The sequence below is a fragment of the Heterodontus francisci genome, chromosome 37, assembly GCF_036365525.1.
Source record: "Heterodontus francisci isolate sHetFra1 chromosome 37, sHetFra1.hap1, whole genome shotgun sequence".
Taxonomy (NCBI): Eukaryota; Metazoa; Chordata; class Chondrichthyes; order Heterodontiformes; family Heterodontidae; genus Heterodontus; species Heterodontus francisci.
In genome coordinates this window covers 31,168,297-31,184,719 of record NC_090407.1, presented here as the reverse complement: position 1 = coordinate 31,184,719, position 16,423 = coordinate 31,168,297, and the positions used below count along the sequence as shown (strand labels likewise).

The window sequence follows — 16,423 nt, the reverse complement described above, 5'->3', positions numbered from 1 at the left end:
TTATTTATTCCTCCTCTGTAATTGGATTTCTGTAGCTAGCCAGTGTGTTCTTTTGTAGAGTGGACCTGTTTGGTGCGGGTATGAGGAACTGGTAACCCTGAAAAGATCCAGTAAAAAGTTGCATAAGTGAGTTCAGTTGCAAGTTGAAACTTTATTTGAACATGATGAAAGTTCTCTGTGACCTTCCTGGTCTGTAGCACTCTGGATAATATTCCCCTGGGTGATTTAGTAGGTAGGTGTATTGCTCATGGTGGTACTTATACAGGCTAGGAAGGCAACTGGTTTAATCCTTAGTCTGCTTCTAGTTAGCTGATCTTAGCCTGGAGCACTAGAATTAGTCTCAATAGCGCTGATTGTTGGGAGGGAGAGGATTCAGATTGTTTTCTAGTGACCATTCCTGGAAAGTGTACATGTGGATGTTGTGTGGGAATACCATTGCAGTTTGGTAATGTTGCTTTTCAAGCTTTTGGCTTGGGTACAAATTGGGATCTGTAAAAACCTGGCCCTAGTATGAGTTGGCACTTTCAAGAGGAAAGGTGGAGGGAAAAAACTCAACAGCCAATGTTTTGGTACAAGGGCCAGTATTTCCCTAGCTAGCTAATTCAAATTAGACTATCTTTAAAGTCACTGGTTCATGTTTTTTTTGGGAAAATGGATGACCTTGTGGAAGGTGTTCCCCAAAACATCTGTATTTAAAAAACAAATGTAATCTAATTTAGTAACTAATTTGACTCAGTCTAAACCAGTGGCTCTGTAGTTTCCACTGACAGTCAATTTGTTTTTATTGGGTTTGCAGTTTTTTTTTTATAGGTACTTTGAAAATAGAAGCAGTTTAATCACATAAGTCTAACTTATAAATGTGTACATGTTTCAGTAACATACTTTTTAATCCTAAGAAAAATGAACAAGTATCCTTTTCTCTCCCAGCATAGCATCCAGCTGATGTATTGTCTTGATTCTCCCTGCCTGGAAAGCGAGTCAAATATTTACCTTTTACCTTTTTTTAAGAAGTTCTTCCTGACTTGTGTTTTGGAATTCTAGTTCTATGTCCTGTAGCTCTATCCTTCTGCCTTTAATCTGAAGTCATATTCTATTGTCTGAGCCCAAGAAATCCTACACTCCTTTCCTTTGTGATGGTGTAGCTGAAGTTTGTGGTTCTTCCTCATTGGTCAATGGGACAATTACATTTTGGAAAATGAAAAAATGCTAGCCTATTGATTAAATATCAAAGAAGTTTCTTTTGTACAATTGAGATGGAATAATAAAACTGTTGGTGTAACTCCAAACAGGATGTCGGGAAGATCCCACATTTCAATAAAAACCTCCTCATTGGGTGTTCATTTGCCACCTGGCTGTGGACACCTGCACTTCATGTGGTCACAAGTCACTAATTGTCTGCTGATTCGATTTCCTTACTATGATCTGTTGAATACCAGTCTTGCTACAAAATTTCCAATAACTGGACGCTGACATATCAAAGCAAAAAACTGAAAATGCTGGAAGTGGATTGTAGGTCGATCAATCGGTCTTTGAAAATGAAAGCGAGTTGAGGTTTTAGGTGGGACCCTTATCAAAACTGATGGATTCAGACGAAGGGTCTCCCGCACAACGTTGGCCTGGATCCAATGCTGATTGCGCTGCTGTGGTAGTCCAACTTGTTGCTGTTGTTATTTCCAATTTCCTGCAGTTACCTTTTTGTGTCTCTAGTGAGTCATGGTGAAATTTCTTCCTTTTGCAAGCGCTGGAAAAATCAGTAGAAATTGGTGCACAAGTTCTGTCCGTCACAACTTAGCCAAAGCGCTGCCACCCACATCCTGTCTCCCATAACCCCTGTCCTTTAAATTATCTTTGCTTCCCCATTTCTCCATTGCAATTTCAAAATCATCTTCATTTAAGACTTTGCATGCCCTCATTCCTCTCCACCTCTTCAACTTGGTGCTGCTTCATGTTCTTCTGGCAGGTCTCCTTTCCACCCTCGCCATCAGCTGGCTGTGCCCTACATTACAATGTTCTCCCTAAGACCATGTGCTTTAACACCTCTCCAGCTTCCTTAAAGCCTACCTCTTCCGTAACCTTTTCCCCTGCATTCTGCTTGGTGTCCTGTTTCCCTTTGATTTTTGAAGAGTTTTGGGATGTTTTATATTGAATGTTGCTATAAAAGTGCCAGTTGTAAATGATCTATTACACTGGAACTGTTTTGCCTCTGAGGGAAGTTTAATCTGCATGTGGCAGAATTGCCAAATTCCAGTAGACTGAAAACTGTACTGGGTGAAATGAATTGAGAATTCAGTCCAGTTATAACTTGGGTCGATAACGTAGCACAGATTAGCATGTTCAAATTTGACAATCTTGGTGATAGACCAGAGCAACAAGGTGCAAGTCTGTTATTGGTGATTTAACAGCAATGGGTATATCAGCTTTTGTGCACTTTTTCCAGTAGGCTATCTGTACTGATATGTTCAAGCCTAATGACATAAATGGATAAATTCACACATGCAAAAGCCTCTATTTTGATCTGAAGTCCTCTCGATTCACAAGAGGAAAATGTTCCCCTGTAGTTCACATACTGTTTATATTGAGATAGACTTGAACTTGGAAAAGTTTTTGTATCACTTTACATGTAGAGATCAAAGTGAAATATTTTTGTATGTTTTGAAATGACCTAATCATGCTGGTAGCTATTAAAGGTCATTGGCTGGATATTAATGGCCTTGTTACTTTTTATGCAAGGGTGAGGCTGTGTTTTTTTTAATGATGTATTTTGAAATTTATTTATAAATGTTAAAACTCAAACATACTTGGACCTTCTGGAGAAGAATAAACTACAAAATAAATGATGACTTTTTCCTGTCATTGATTGTACTGCAGCGTAGCTTGATTAATTAATGTGCAGCCAAGTGTAGGACTGAGCCATTTTTATAGTGAACCAGATGGTCACCAATACGGATACTAGCTTTTTATTCCAAATTTAGTTAATTAATTGAATTTAAATTCCCCAGCTGCCACAGTGGGATTTAAATTTGTGTCACTGGATCATTAATCCCGGCCTCTAGATTACTAGTCCATAACCACAATGCTATTGGTAGACCATTCCAGATCTTAACAATTTTGAATGAAAAAAATTCTCATCTCCCTTCTAGCTCTTTTACCAGTGATTTTAAGTCTATGACCTGGTTATTGACCCTGCTAGAGGGAATCATTTTTCTCTCTACTCTTATCAAAACCTGTCAATATCTTGAAAACCTCTTGTTCTCCTCTTAACCTGCTTTGTTCTCAAAGGAGAACAGTCCTAACTTTTCCAACCTCTTCTCATCATTGTAACATCCTGGTAAACCACCTCTATATCCTTTCTAATGCCTTTTGTCTTTCCTAACGTGTGGAACCCAGAATTGCCCACAATACTCCAGATGAGGCCTAACCAGTGACTTATGACGTTCTAGCATGATTTCTGCTTTTATATTCTATTCCTCTATTTATAAACCCAAGTAACCCATATGCATTCTTTATCAACTTGCCATTCCATCTTTAAGGATTTGCGTATATGGACATCAAGGTCTCCCTACTGATCTACACTTTTCAAATTCATGCCATTTATAGTATACAGTCTTCGAATATTAATCCTCCCAGCCCAAATCCCATGAATGAATTTTTTTTAAACCTGAAAATGTGGTGGAAGCTAATTCCATAAATAATTTTAAAAGGGAGTTGGATAGTACAGGATTACTGACAAAAAAAAAAACCCCGCAACTATTCTTTTAAAGAGACAGCATAGACATGATGGGCCGAATGGCTGCCTTCTGTGCTGTACATTTCTATCACCCAGGAATGTTCCATGAATGATTCCTGGTTTGTGCTGAGTTAACCTGTCTAACAGCACTATACTTCCCCTAAAAGCTACTGGGGCAAGGGAAAGTGAAAATTTACAGGATCAGTGCTCATCATCTATTGAGTTGTGCTGGATATTGTGTGTGAATATCAGGCATCGTTATGCTGCTCTTCACAATTGATCAACCTGCTGCCCCTTGATTCAACAGGTGCTTTATGTCCCTGTGTCCAAGAAAGTGAAGCATATCCATCTGTGGAACCATACCCAGCAGGAGAGGGGAGGCAGAAGCTGTGGATAATCTTATTCGCTGTAGAGAAGACATCATCTTGAGAGATGTTACTTCAATACTGATACTGCATTTATGGCAGTTGTGGTTGGCATTTAAACTCATTTAAGTTTCATTGAACCATACACTCCTGCTTGTTGTTTGAAAGTTCAAGAATATTAATCTAGTTTGTATTCACTGAGAATTAGATTGACTGCTTACTGTAGATGGAAGATATAGATGAGAGATCCTAAGGGAGTGTTCTACAAGAGTTTCATCGCTGCACTCTGGATCTCATCTGCATTCTGAAAGTACACCTGTTAAAGCTTGCCTTGTTCTATAATAAAGACTATTTTTCATCTTATCTGCAATTGTGTGGGACTTGAAGCTTGAGCCAGGCAGAATCTACAAATACAGCTCCTTACCTTCGTATCTCTTATGTAATCACTAATCAGAGCAACCAGATCCTGGCGACCTGCAAACCAGCTGTTGATTGAAACTTCAAGTGAATCTATTGATGGAGTGATGGGTTCTTCACTATCCCATTGAATGCTTTGAATCTAACCCAAGTTGAGCTGCTTCAGTTGCAGTGCTGGACTAGGAAAAGAATTGATCTTTTCAATTACTGCACAGACGTACAGACAGCAACTGTCCAATTTTCTCTCAAAGAATGTGCCTTTATATAGAATCTTATCATCCTTAGGGTGAACCCAACATGCTCTATAATCATAAATTACTTTTTTCAAGTACTAGCATTGCTGTTAGATAAGGCAACTATTGCAGTCTTTGTATATAACAAAGTCATGCAAACAGCAGATCAAAGAACATTCACACTATGTAAGTGCCAAGTGATGGCCATCTTCAACAAGAGACCATCTAACCACCTTCCCTTCACATTCAATGGTGACATTGATGAATTCTCCATTGTTAACATGTTGGGAGTCTCCTCATTAACCAGAAACTGAACTGGGCCAGCCCCATAAATACTGTGGCTGGAAGAACAGGTCTGAGGCTGGGTATTCTGTGTTGAGTGGTTCCTGGCTCATGTCCCAACTCCCCAAGCCTCTCCACAAGTCAGGAAACACCATTAAAGACGCTAGCCAGGATAAAGCAATCTGCTTGATTGGTAGCCATCCATCATCTTAAGTATTCACTCTCTCCATCACTGATGCAAGTGTCTTTAGTATCTACAGGATGCACTGCAGCAATGTGCCAAGGCCTCTTCAACAGCACCTCCAAAACCCCAACCTGCAGACCCTAGAAGGACAAGGACAGCTTTTGCATAGGAACAGCACCATCTCCATGTTCCTCTCCAAGTTGCGCACACCATTCCAAGTTGAACAGATGTCACTATTCTTTCACGTCACATGCTAATTCTGGAATTCCCTACCTAACAGCACTGTGGGGGTACCTAAACCACAGCCTGCAATGGTTCAAGAAGGGTGATCACCACTTTCTCAAGGGCTTTTATGCATGACTATAAGTACTGGTTTTGCCACAGTGCCCATATCCAAAGAATGAATATAAAAATGTTTGATAATGACCAGATAAGCTGTTTTTGTAATGTTGATTGAGGGATAATTATTGCCCAGGACACAGGGGAGAACTACTTTTCTTCAAAATATTGCCATGGAATCTTTTACATCTACCTGAGAGGGCTGATGGGGTCTTGATTTAATATCTCGTCTGGGAGACAACCACCTCCAACAGTGTAGCGCACTCTCAGTACTGCACTGAAGTGTGAGCTGAGATTTCTGTGCTCAAGTCTCTGGAGTGGCATTTGAATCCACAACCTTCTGACTGGGAGGCAAAAATGCTACCAACTCTGCCACAGCTGACGTAAGTACTGAAAAGGGTGGTGCTGTTGTCTGGCGTACCGACCTCTACCTTGCAGAGGCTCAGTGCCAACTTTCAGACACATCTTCCTAACTTCCCCTGGACCATGACCCCACCACCAAACATCAAGCCACTGTCTCCTGGACTGTCACTGACCTCATCCCCACCGGAGATCTTCCCTCGACAGCTTCCCACCTCATAGTTCCCACAACCCCGGTCAGCCCACTTCTTCCCAAAATTCACAAACAGGACTGTCCTGGTTGACCCATTGTTACAGCCTGTTTCTGCCCCACTGAATTTATTTCTTCCTATCTTAACACTATCTTTTCTTCCCTGGTCTAGTCTCTTTCCCACCTACATCTGTGACTCTTCAGACGCCCTATGTCATTTTGACAATTTTCACTTTCCTGGCCCTAACCGCTGCCTCTTCACTATGGATGTCCAATCTCTCTACAACTCCATTCCCCATCAGAACGGTCTGAGGACTCTCGGCTTCTTCCTCGAACAGAGGCCCAACCTGTCCCCATCCACCACCACCCTCATCTGCCTGGCTGAACTTGTTCTTGCACTGAACAACTTCTCCTTCAACTCCACTCACATCCTTCAAGTAAAAGGTGTTGCCATGTGTAACCACATGGGTCCTAGTTATGCCTGTCTTTTTGTGGAATATGTTGAACATGCCTTGTTCCAGTCCTACTCAGGCCCCCTCCCTCCCCTCATTTTCCAGTTCATTGATGACTGTATCGGTGCCACTTCCTGCTCTCGCCCCGAACTGGAAAACTTCTTCAACTTTGCTTCCAATTTCCACCCTTCTCTCACCTTTACACGGTCTATTTCCGACACTTCCCTTCCCTTCTTCAACTTCTCTGACTCTATCTCTGGGGATAGGCTGTCTACTAATATTCATTATAAGTCTGCCAACTACCTTGACTACACTTCCTCACACCCTGTTTCCTGTAAGGACTCCATCCCATTCTCCCAGTTTCTCTGTCTCCAGCGCTTCTGACGTGTCTTCCTTTTTGCTTAACTGAGGATTCTCCCCCACTGTGGTTGACAGGGCCCTCAACCGTGTCCGATCCATTTCTCGCACTTCTGCCTTCACCCCTTCCTTCCCAGAATCGCGACAGGGTTCCCCTTGTACTCACTTTCCACCCTTCCGACCTCCACATCCAAAGGATCATCCTCCGGCATTTCCACCACGTCCAGCGTGATGCCACTACCAAACACATCTTCCCCTCCCCTGTCAGGATTCTGAAGGGATCGTTCCCTCTGCGACACGCTGATCCACTCCTCCTCCACCCCTGACACCTCGTCCCTTTCCAATGGCACCTTCCCACGTAATTGCAGGAGGTGTAATATCTGCCCTTTTACCTCCCCTCTCCTCGCCATCCAAAGCCGCAAACACTCCTTCCAGTCGAAGCAGTGATTTACTTGTACTCCCTTCAATTTAGTATGCTGTATTCACTGCTCACAATGCATTCGCCTCTGTTGTGGAGACCAAATACAGATTGGGTGACTGCTTTGCAGAACACCTCTGCTCAGTCCGAAGGCATGACCCCGAGCTTCTGGTCGCTTGCCATTTCAACAACCCCCCGGCCCCCACACTCATGCCAACATTTCTGTTTTAGGCCTGCTCTATTGAACATCAACGCAAGCTCAAAGAACAGCACCTGATCTTTCGATTAGGCACTCTCCAGCCTTGTGAACTGAACATTGAGTTCAATAACTTCAGAGCATGACTGGTCTTTTTTAAAATATCTATATATTTTATTTTATTTTTTAAACATGTGCCTGTTTTTCATGTAGATAGAACTGCTCATTATTCCACTATTAACACTCTGTACTAATGCTTTGTCTTTCACCACAAGCATTAACACACTCTTTGCCTTTGTCCCAGGACAGCTTTGTTATTTAATCTCTCCTGCCCTATGCCCTATCACACACCTTTCCTTTTGTTCTTGATCTCCCACCCCCCGCCCCTTTCACTTGATGAAAACCTAATTCTTTTCTAATGTTTGCCAGTGCTGATAACAGGTCACAGACCTGAAACGTTAATTTTGCTTCTTTCTCCACAGATGCTGCCTGACCTGCTGAATATTTGCAGCACTTTGTTTTTTTTTTCCAGATTTCCAGCATCTGTAGTACTTTGCTTTTATATAAGTATTCATAGCTCAGGAATTCAACTGTAACATCCTTTTTGAGCTTTACATAGAGCTAATTTCAAGGGCACCCACATTCGCTGGATTGGTAGCTCTAGTGGCCAATGCTTGGTCTTAAGAGATGGTGGTAAAATGACTTGACTTCCTGTCCAAGGAAGTCTTTGGATCAGTAACAGTAGTCAAGTCTTTTGTTAAACAAAGGCCCTGATAACATTTTCTTAAGTATTGTTTATTCTCAGGATGTGGATATCGCTGGCAAGGCCAGCATTTATCTCCCAACCCTAGTTGCCCTGAAAAGCGGTGGTGGGTTTGCCTGAGCTGCAATGATTTGATACAATTGAGTTGTTTGTTTGGCCACTTCAGAGGGCAGTTAAGAGTCAACCACATTGGTGGGTGACCAGGCTGGTTAAGGACTGCAGATTTCCTTCCTGGTCTGTCTCTTGCCATTGCTCCTGTTCCTTTTATCCTCGCTACTCAGTCATGGGACAGTCTGTCCCCAAACGCGTATGGGATAACACCAAGCTGACGGTTTATAAGGCCTGTGTTTTCAGCACTTTCCTGTATGGCTGTGAAACATGGGCGACTTACAGCTACCAGGAAAAGAAGCTCACTAATTTGCATCTTTGCTGTCTGGGATGCATTATGGGTAAATCCTAGCACGACAAAATCACAAATACAGCAGTCCTCTCAAAGGCAGAGCTCCCAAGTGTGTTGGCACTAATCAAACAGAGGCGGCTTCGGTGGATCGGACACGTCTGCAGGAAGGAAGACGGTTGCATACCAAGGGTCTTCTGTATGGTAAGGTAGCTGGGGCCCATTGGCCAATGGAGTGCCCAAAGCTCTGCTTCAAGGATGCTTGCAAGCGTGACATGAAGGCCCTAAATGTCAACTATTGCACCTGGGAGTCACTAGCTGACCAAAGAGGGAAATGATGACACATCCTGTGGACTGGTGTGCACTAGCATGACGACCAGTGGCTACAGTAGCTTGGCAACAGGCGCTAACGCCAAAAATAACAACTCACAGCGTCACTTGGCAACTTCACGTGCGACACTTGTGGCAGAACCTGCCTCTCAAGGATTGGCCTTCACACCCCACCTAAATGGATTGTTTGCTGCATGTCCACCATCTTTCATAGATGGAAGGGTACCAACACTTAAAGGAGGAGGGAGAGGTAGAGGTGCAGTGAGATTTAGGCAGAGAATTGCAGAGCTTAGAGCCTAGGCAGCTGAAAGCACAGATTCCAGTGGTGGAGCAGTGAAAATCTGAGATACACAAAAGATCAGAATTGGAGAAGTGCAGAAATCTCTGAGGGTTGGAGGAGATTACAGAGATGGGGAGGGGTGAGGCCATGGACGGATTTGGAAAAAAAAGGCTGAAAGTTTAAAAATCAAGGCATTGCCAGACTGAAAGACAATGTAGGTCAGCAAGCACCGTAACTATAAAGATAACCAAGCACATTAAAACTTACAGGTATGACAATCCCTTTCACGAGACTATCTCACACCAGTTTGAGTCTTCACTGAGTATAATACAATTCCAAACTAAAGGACTTTTACACCAGGCAGTTCTGTGGTTTTGCACAGGTAGTTCTGTGGTTGGTTGGGATTGCAGAGAACCAATTTTTCAGCTCTATACATTTACATTAGTGAAAAACAGCTCATCCTGACAGCAAAATTGTACACCCATAACTGTCTAAACATGGACGTTCCTCTCCAGCTAGCTGAACTACAGGAATCCCAGTTGTAAAAGCACCTTTATTAACAATGTTTCTGCAAATATGAAATGTCATGGGATCATGAAATCATGAGATGAAAGGCCTTTTTGTTTGATCTTTTACAACCAGTAGCAAAATTGTCAAGAAAGAGTCTTGCTGAAGGGTATACATGCTTGCATTGAAAGAATCAATCTAAGACATTGTTCTGTTGAAATTGTTGATGAAATCAACAGGTTTTTGTCAGGATGTGAAGGGTTACAGACTCAAGGCAGGTAGATGGAGTTAAGGTACAGATCAGCCATGATTTAATTGAATAGCGGAACAGGCTCAAGGGGCTGAATAGCCTATTCCAGTTCCTGTGAAAATTATATTTTAATAGTTCATTTAAAAATGCACTGAATAAGGTTCCATTCATGGAATGTGATATTTTGCATATTTCCATCAAGCCTGTTATTTTCTGAAGTTACAATAACAAGGATGGCCTCTTCCTTTTTTGAATTGTGCTAGTCGGGGGCTCGTTAAGGACGTTGATTGAATCCAAGTTTGGTAATTCTCAAAGCTGAGTTTGCAAACTGTCATGGACTGTAATTTGTGAAACCTTTGCTGACAAACCCTGCTGTGTTTTGGCTGCTGTCTCCCTCTCTTGTGTACACTGTGTCTCTTGCTGAAATCGTTCACAAATCTCCCTGTTTACTCTACTCTGCTAATGCCTTTTCAGGTTAACAGCATGATGCTTTGAGTTTGTTTGTCTGGTAAAAGTACCATCATTTGCCTGGTATCCCCCAACGCCTGCTTCCAACAAGAGTGCATAGGTGAAATGTCAAGCTGTTCCCTGCATCGTAAACCACTGGATCGAGAGAATGACATTTTGCTTGTGAGCCCAAAACCTTTCTTTTTCTTTCTGCCTATTGGAGCCAATTGTACAAAATAATCTTGTAGTCTTAGCGATGATAGAATTACAGCTAAATTCCCCTACTCCAGAACATGAGAAACCTCCCAGCAGACTGCAGGAGTAAGGTGAGGATTTAAGTGAAATAAATTTAGTGCATTGTTCCAGATCCTTAATATGCTGTCACTTTATTTTTTTTTTTAACACACTGTGTTTTGGACTTTGTTGCAGGATTAGCTTCAGGACAGACTACGCAGTGCTGGAGAATAATAATTATGGGGGCCACAATCCTACAGGTCTTTTCTTTAGCTCTTGGAGTTTCTGCTGCTGCTCTGCTGATTATCTCCAATCTTACAGACTGCTGGAGGGTGAGGAGCTGCTTTGTTGATTCCTTTTAATACCATAGTTAAAAAATATAACAATAGCAGTCAAAGCTCTGAATAACTAAATCCTTATTACAAAGGGCCGTCTTTTTATAATTAAAGAAGCATAAAGAATGTCCTATGCTGTTCCTTCCAGTTCTGTTGATCATCAGAGTTTTAATTTGAACAGTGATCGCTGAGAAAATTCTTGCTCAAAGGAGTTCCAGAGACTGGCAGTGTGAGGGAGGTAACAGCAATAAAGCAGTCATTAGCCTAATGATACTGTAGTAGAAAGCACTACATACATTAAAGCAATTGGCCTGTATTGTTTGAGTCAGTATGGTCGCAAATTCCAGCTCTTCCCAAGATGTTACAAAAAAGCCATTCAATCCATCTCAGCTCATTCATTCAGAAAGAACCTATAGTGCCCCACTGCACATGGCAGTGCTGTAGAGGAATATAGGAACAGGAACTGGCCATTCACTCCCCTGGAGCCTCCTCTGCCATTTAACTAGAGCATGGTAATCTCTATCTCATGTCCATTTTCCCACCTTAGCTCCATATCCTGATACCCTTACCTGACAAAAATCTATTGAGTTCAGTCTTGAATAACTCATTGTCCCTTTGGTCTTAATTTCTGGTACCCTTTATGTGAAAAGGTGCTTCCTGATTTCCTTCCCACCAAGAATAGAACATTTAACACGTGCCTAGAGTGAGTCTGACAGTCTTGGTCCATTACAGATCCCTCTATCCACTGGGTGATGGAACAAGGACACTTGGGTTTATTCACCTTTTCTCTGAAAGTTTCTCACTATCAGGCTCTGTAGCCTGGAGAATTTATGATATGCTGAAGTGATATGGCACCAAGAATAGAACATTACAGAATGTTTTGTGGCAAGATTCAAAAGCAGAATAGAGACTTTAAGATTGGGCAGACATTATTGTAAAGGAGATTCAGCAGGTCGAGGTTCAAAACCTTTACGGTCACTACTATACTTTGACGACACCTAGGCTTCATGTAGTGTAGAATATGAATTCCTAAGCATTCAGTCACAGGTTCAACTTTAAGGCATATAATAGATCAGAGGCCAAAATGAACATTATATTTAGTTACATGGTATAGTATTGTGTGAATAAAGTAGATGGTCACATAGGTTATCAGAAAACAACTTGAAATGTTAATACATAGAAAAGTATCTGCATCATTCTCATATATTTTAGAGCTAAAGAAGTCAGATTACAATAACAGATATTGATTTGTTTCCCACAATTATATGCTATATATTATTATAACATATGATGCAAAATAACAGTCAACAATGATTTACCCACATACAGGTTTGGCAGTCATGGCTTCACTGCTCATCCATTTACTGAGCCAAACCCAACCTTAGACTCTGCCATGTGTCCATCCTGATAACTCACAGGTCTCGTTGTTGAAAAGAAGATCTGACACAGTCTTCTACTACGACCGAGGTGGGAGGCGTGCACTGTTAATTCAGTCCCACTTCTCCACAGATCACAGCATATCAATTATTTTTCCCAATTACCGAAACAGCCAGTTAGATACTCTATTTGTCCCTAGAATAAAGCACACCAACCAGATTTCTTTAATGAACAACAAAATTATCCGTTTATTAGAAAACCAAGTCTTAACCAATAATGAAGTAAATATATATACGAATTGAGATATTAAAGCTCCTTATTTTTTTCCTAGCGTCCTGCACACATACACACATCCAAAAACTGGTTAACCGGGGAAAATGGGATTTTTGTTTACAGTTGTTTCAAGTGAATAAAAGGAATGAAAAAAAAAGACTTAGACAATAAAGATCTGGAAGGAAGTTCTTTGTTTTAGTGAGGTGTCCCAAAGTTGAATAGTTGGATGCCACTCACAGTCTTTCCAGGCAAGGTTGATAAGCAGTCTGTTTGGGTAGGCGTTCATAGAAATTCAACTGCAGAAGGCTTCACATATGTCTTCCATCAGGTATCAGCACAAGGATCTTTTTACGCCCTATACATTTGATGCAAAGTCCTTTTTTTTAAAGATGCAAGATTTCTGCAACCATTCAGGACTTCTTAAAACACATGAGGCAACAGTTCAGCTTGTCCAGGGATTCTCTAGAGAAAGAGATTTTAGCTGTCTTCTCCTGGCAGGTTGAGCAGCAACTGAGTTTTTCACAATCCGAAAATGAAACTAAATTTCAACAGTCAAGTCACATGACAATCATAAATCTTGGCCTGTCACTCCCCTGCTGAGTTCTTTGGAAACAGGTGCCTTGCAGTCTGTGTACATTTCACTCAGTCCAAAACCACAAAGTTCAGAAATCTCTCCAAAATTCCAGATGAATCAGTCCACAATTCAAATATCAGCTCTCAAAGCATATTTTACAAAGAAAAAATAGAAGTGCTCATGGAACACTTTCCCAGGACCTCAAAGCTGTGGAACTCCTCAACGAACTCAATCTACACAATCTACAGAGCTTCCCATCCAATCCTTGATATTACTGAACCAGTACTTCATAATCTTCTCTCCTTTTGCTCATAGCCTGGATGGTGTCCTGCATTATGGGTCTCTGCCATTTACTTACCTTTTTTAAAACATTAGAAATATATGAAATGCTCCTGTTACAGATCCTTTCTGTCCTGTGATGTGATATGCAGGTGAGTGTTCTGGTCATAGCTCTCTCAACCCCTCCCTTCAATCATCTTTATCATCTACAACAAACCACCATGGCACGCTCCACAGCTCCAGTTGAGAATAGCAGGACATGAAAATTTCACCAACCTGTCTCAAATTTGAGCATTGTATTATACATTGAAATAGCCTTTGAGGTGGAGCAAGTTACAACAACAACTTGGATTTGTACAATGCTTTTAACTTAGTAAAGCCTCCTAAGATGCTTCACGGGAGCATCGTCAGACAACGTTTAACACCGAGTCAGATAAAGAGATATTAAGGCAGATGACCAAAAGCTTCGTTGCAGAGGTAGGTTTTAAAGGGGCATCTTAAAGGAAGACCGAGAGGCAGAGGTTTAGGGAGAGAATTTCAGAGCTTGAGCAGCTGAAGGCAAGGCCGCCAATGGTGGGGCAAAGGAAATTGGGGGTCCTTAATTGGCTTGAATTGGAGGTAGTAGAAGTCTTGGAGGGTTGTAGAGCTAGAGGAGGTTACAGAGGCGGGGTGGGATTTGAACACTAGGGTGAGAGTTTAAAATTTAGAATTTTTTAATGCCATCATAAGCCGTGGTCCGCATTGCAGCATGCTCTAATTCAAGCTCACTGTTGTATAACGCATTGTCGCTGGGTCTATCATTAATCCAGATTCCAGTGGTTTACTTTCTCTTTATCACTGCTTTCATCAGAACTCAAGCTGGCTGCCACTACTCCACAGGTGCTGCAATAAGGTTGTAGAGATAATTGTTGCCACTGTTCAAAAGCCCCTTGCTTTATAAGTTAATATACCGTATAACTGTGCACCTTATGACCATGCACAAACAAGAAGATACAAGTTGCTTTCTTCCTGTGTAGTCAAAAAGTACTGCCCTGTGTAATACTTTTTATTTTTGTTCCTGGGATGTGGGCATCACTGGCTGGGCCAGCATTTATTGTCAATTCCTAATTGTCCTTGCGGAGGTGGTGGTGAGCTGCCTTCTTGAACCGCTGCAGTCCATGTTTGGTACATACACCCACAGTGCTGTTAGGAAGGGAGTTCCAGGATTTTGACCCAGCGACAGTGAAGGAACGGCGATATAGTTCCAAGTCAGGATGGTGTGTGGCTTGGAGGGGAACTTGCAGGTGGTGGTGTTCCCATGCATCTACTGAATTGTACAGACCAGGAAAGACCTAGGTTCCACAATTGGTCTGTATTGAGTTCACTGAGGTTACAGTTAGTTACAGTTGGGCCTCAGTACAGCGAGAACCAGGCAGATTTCTCATTCCTAAGCACTATCTGCTGATAAATATGGTCTTTGGAAGAGGACGGGATCGGGCTCAGCTGTAAAGCTGCCAACGCTCAATAATGCTGATGCCTGACAAATGGCTACTTGGTGAGGTACCGGGGGATGTCAGGTTCTCTGAAACTCCTGCTGGGAAGTGCACCTGCATGGATATCAGGTGAGAACAGGGGCAAACCACTGTGATGCCATCCACAGCAGGATAGCCTGCTGATGCTCAGACTCAAAGGTGGAGGACAACACGGGCTGCAAGTGCTTGTGCAATCCCATCTAGAGTTGGCATCTTCGGGGAGGGAGGGGAGGGGCTGATGAGATCATCCAGCATGATTTTTGTTTTAAAAGTGCAATTTTTCCTCTGTATTCCTGTTTCAAAAATAGAACAAAATATTTTGCCAAGCAGCAAGGATCACATGATCAGTCTGTCTGAAGTTGCTTACATTTCAAGAACAGCAGGTGGACCTTAAACACTTTCATCCTCATTGAACTGTGAAATGGAACGAAGGAGATTGAGAAGTGTTGCAGAGTTCCCCTTGTGACTGAGGGGGAGGGGGAAATAAACTTGTATTTCCCTAGATTACTGTTTCGATATATAATCCATAGTAAATCTGGGAAGGATTCAGTGGGCTGCGGCAGATGTTTGAATATTTTCACATACATCGTGGGTGATGTTCTGTTGCAGTTCTGCTTTTAATCCAATTCATATCACTAATTTTTTCACTGTTGCATTTAAATTTTACTTTTATTTTAAAGCTTTATTGTGAATTTTGTCTCATTGAGGGGTTTATTAATGCTGAGCAATGCTCAGTCAGAGCATCAGCAGTTCCCAGTTTGGATATAACGCTGAGATATAAAGTATGTGCTTCAGTTTAAGAGTATTCCCTACTGCAGAAGTCTGATATTCTTTCCCATTTCCCACTCCAATCGACTGTGACCCTCTCTGAATGAGGTTGCAAGTTGGTGCCTGGTTAGGGCAGTTTTCTGCAATAAGCCCATGCACACCAGGAATCGAACTGAGACCTGCCAAACTCATGTACACCTTTACAACCAGTAGTTAAAGGAAACTTTTCTCACTGTAGGGTTGTGTTGGGCAGGGGGGTGGGTGGTAGATTTGTATTTGAATTAATTTAAACTTTCAATCTAAATTGGAAATGCGCAGTCGGTCAATCAGCTTTTGAGAGAGCGGGGCTAACATTTCCAGTGTAATCCTTTATTGCAACTGGATAAGCATTATATTCAGGGGACGAATAGAGAATTAGGGTCGTTCTATCACCAGGTTTGACTAGAACTGTTGGTAAATACTGGATAGAATTCTTAAAGGTTAATCCATGAGAACATAAGGAGTCACACACTAGAATAGACCGTTCGATCCTTAGAGCTCATCCTTACTGGTTGTAAAGGGTGTACATGAGTTTGGCA

At 41.9% G+C, this 16,423-nt stretch overlaps 1 protein-coding gene across 6 annotated transcripts in view; it reads left to right on the top strand.

Annotated features, from left to right (window-relative positions):
* LOC137352238 (CTD nuclear envelope phosphatase 1A) overlaps positions 1-16,423 on the top strand; it is a 43,502-nt gene that overhangs the window by 18,893 nt on the left and 8,186 nt on the right. For 2 of the 6 annotated variants that reach the window (XM_068017484.1, XM_068017485.1), the window contains one exon: positions 10,924-11,060. In XM_068017484.1, the coding sequence (XP_067873585.1) occupies positions 10,924-11,060 (137 nt within the window). Of the gene's footprint in view, positions 1-4,034; positions 4,461-5,581; positions 5,931-10,521; positions 10,821-10,923; positions 11,061-16,423 lie in introns of those variants that run through there. The other 4 variants (XM_068017487.1, XM_068017486.1, XM_068017489.1 and 1 more) reach the window with 4 other exon arrangements.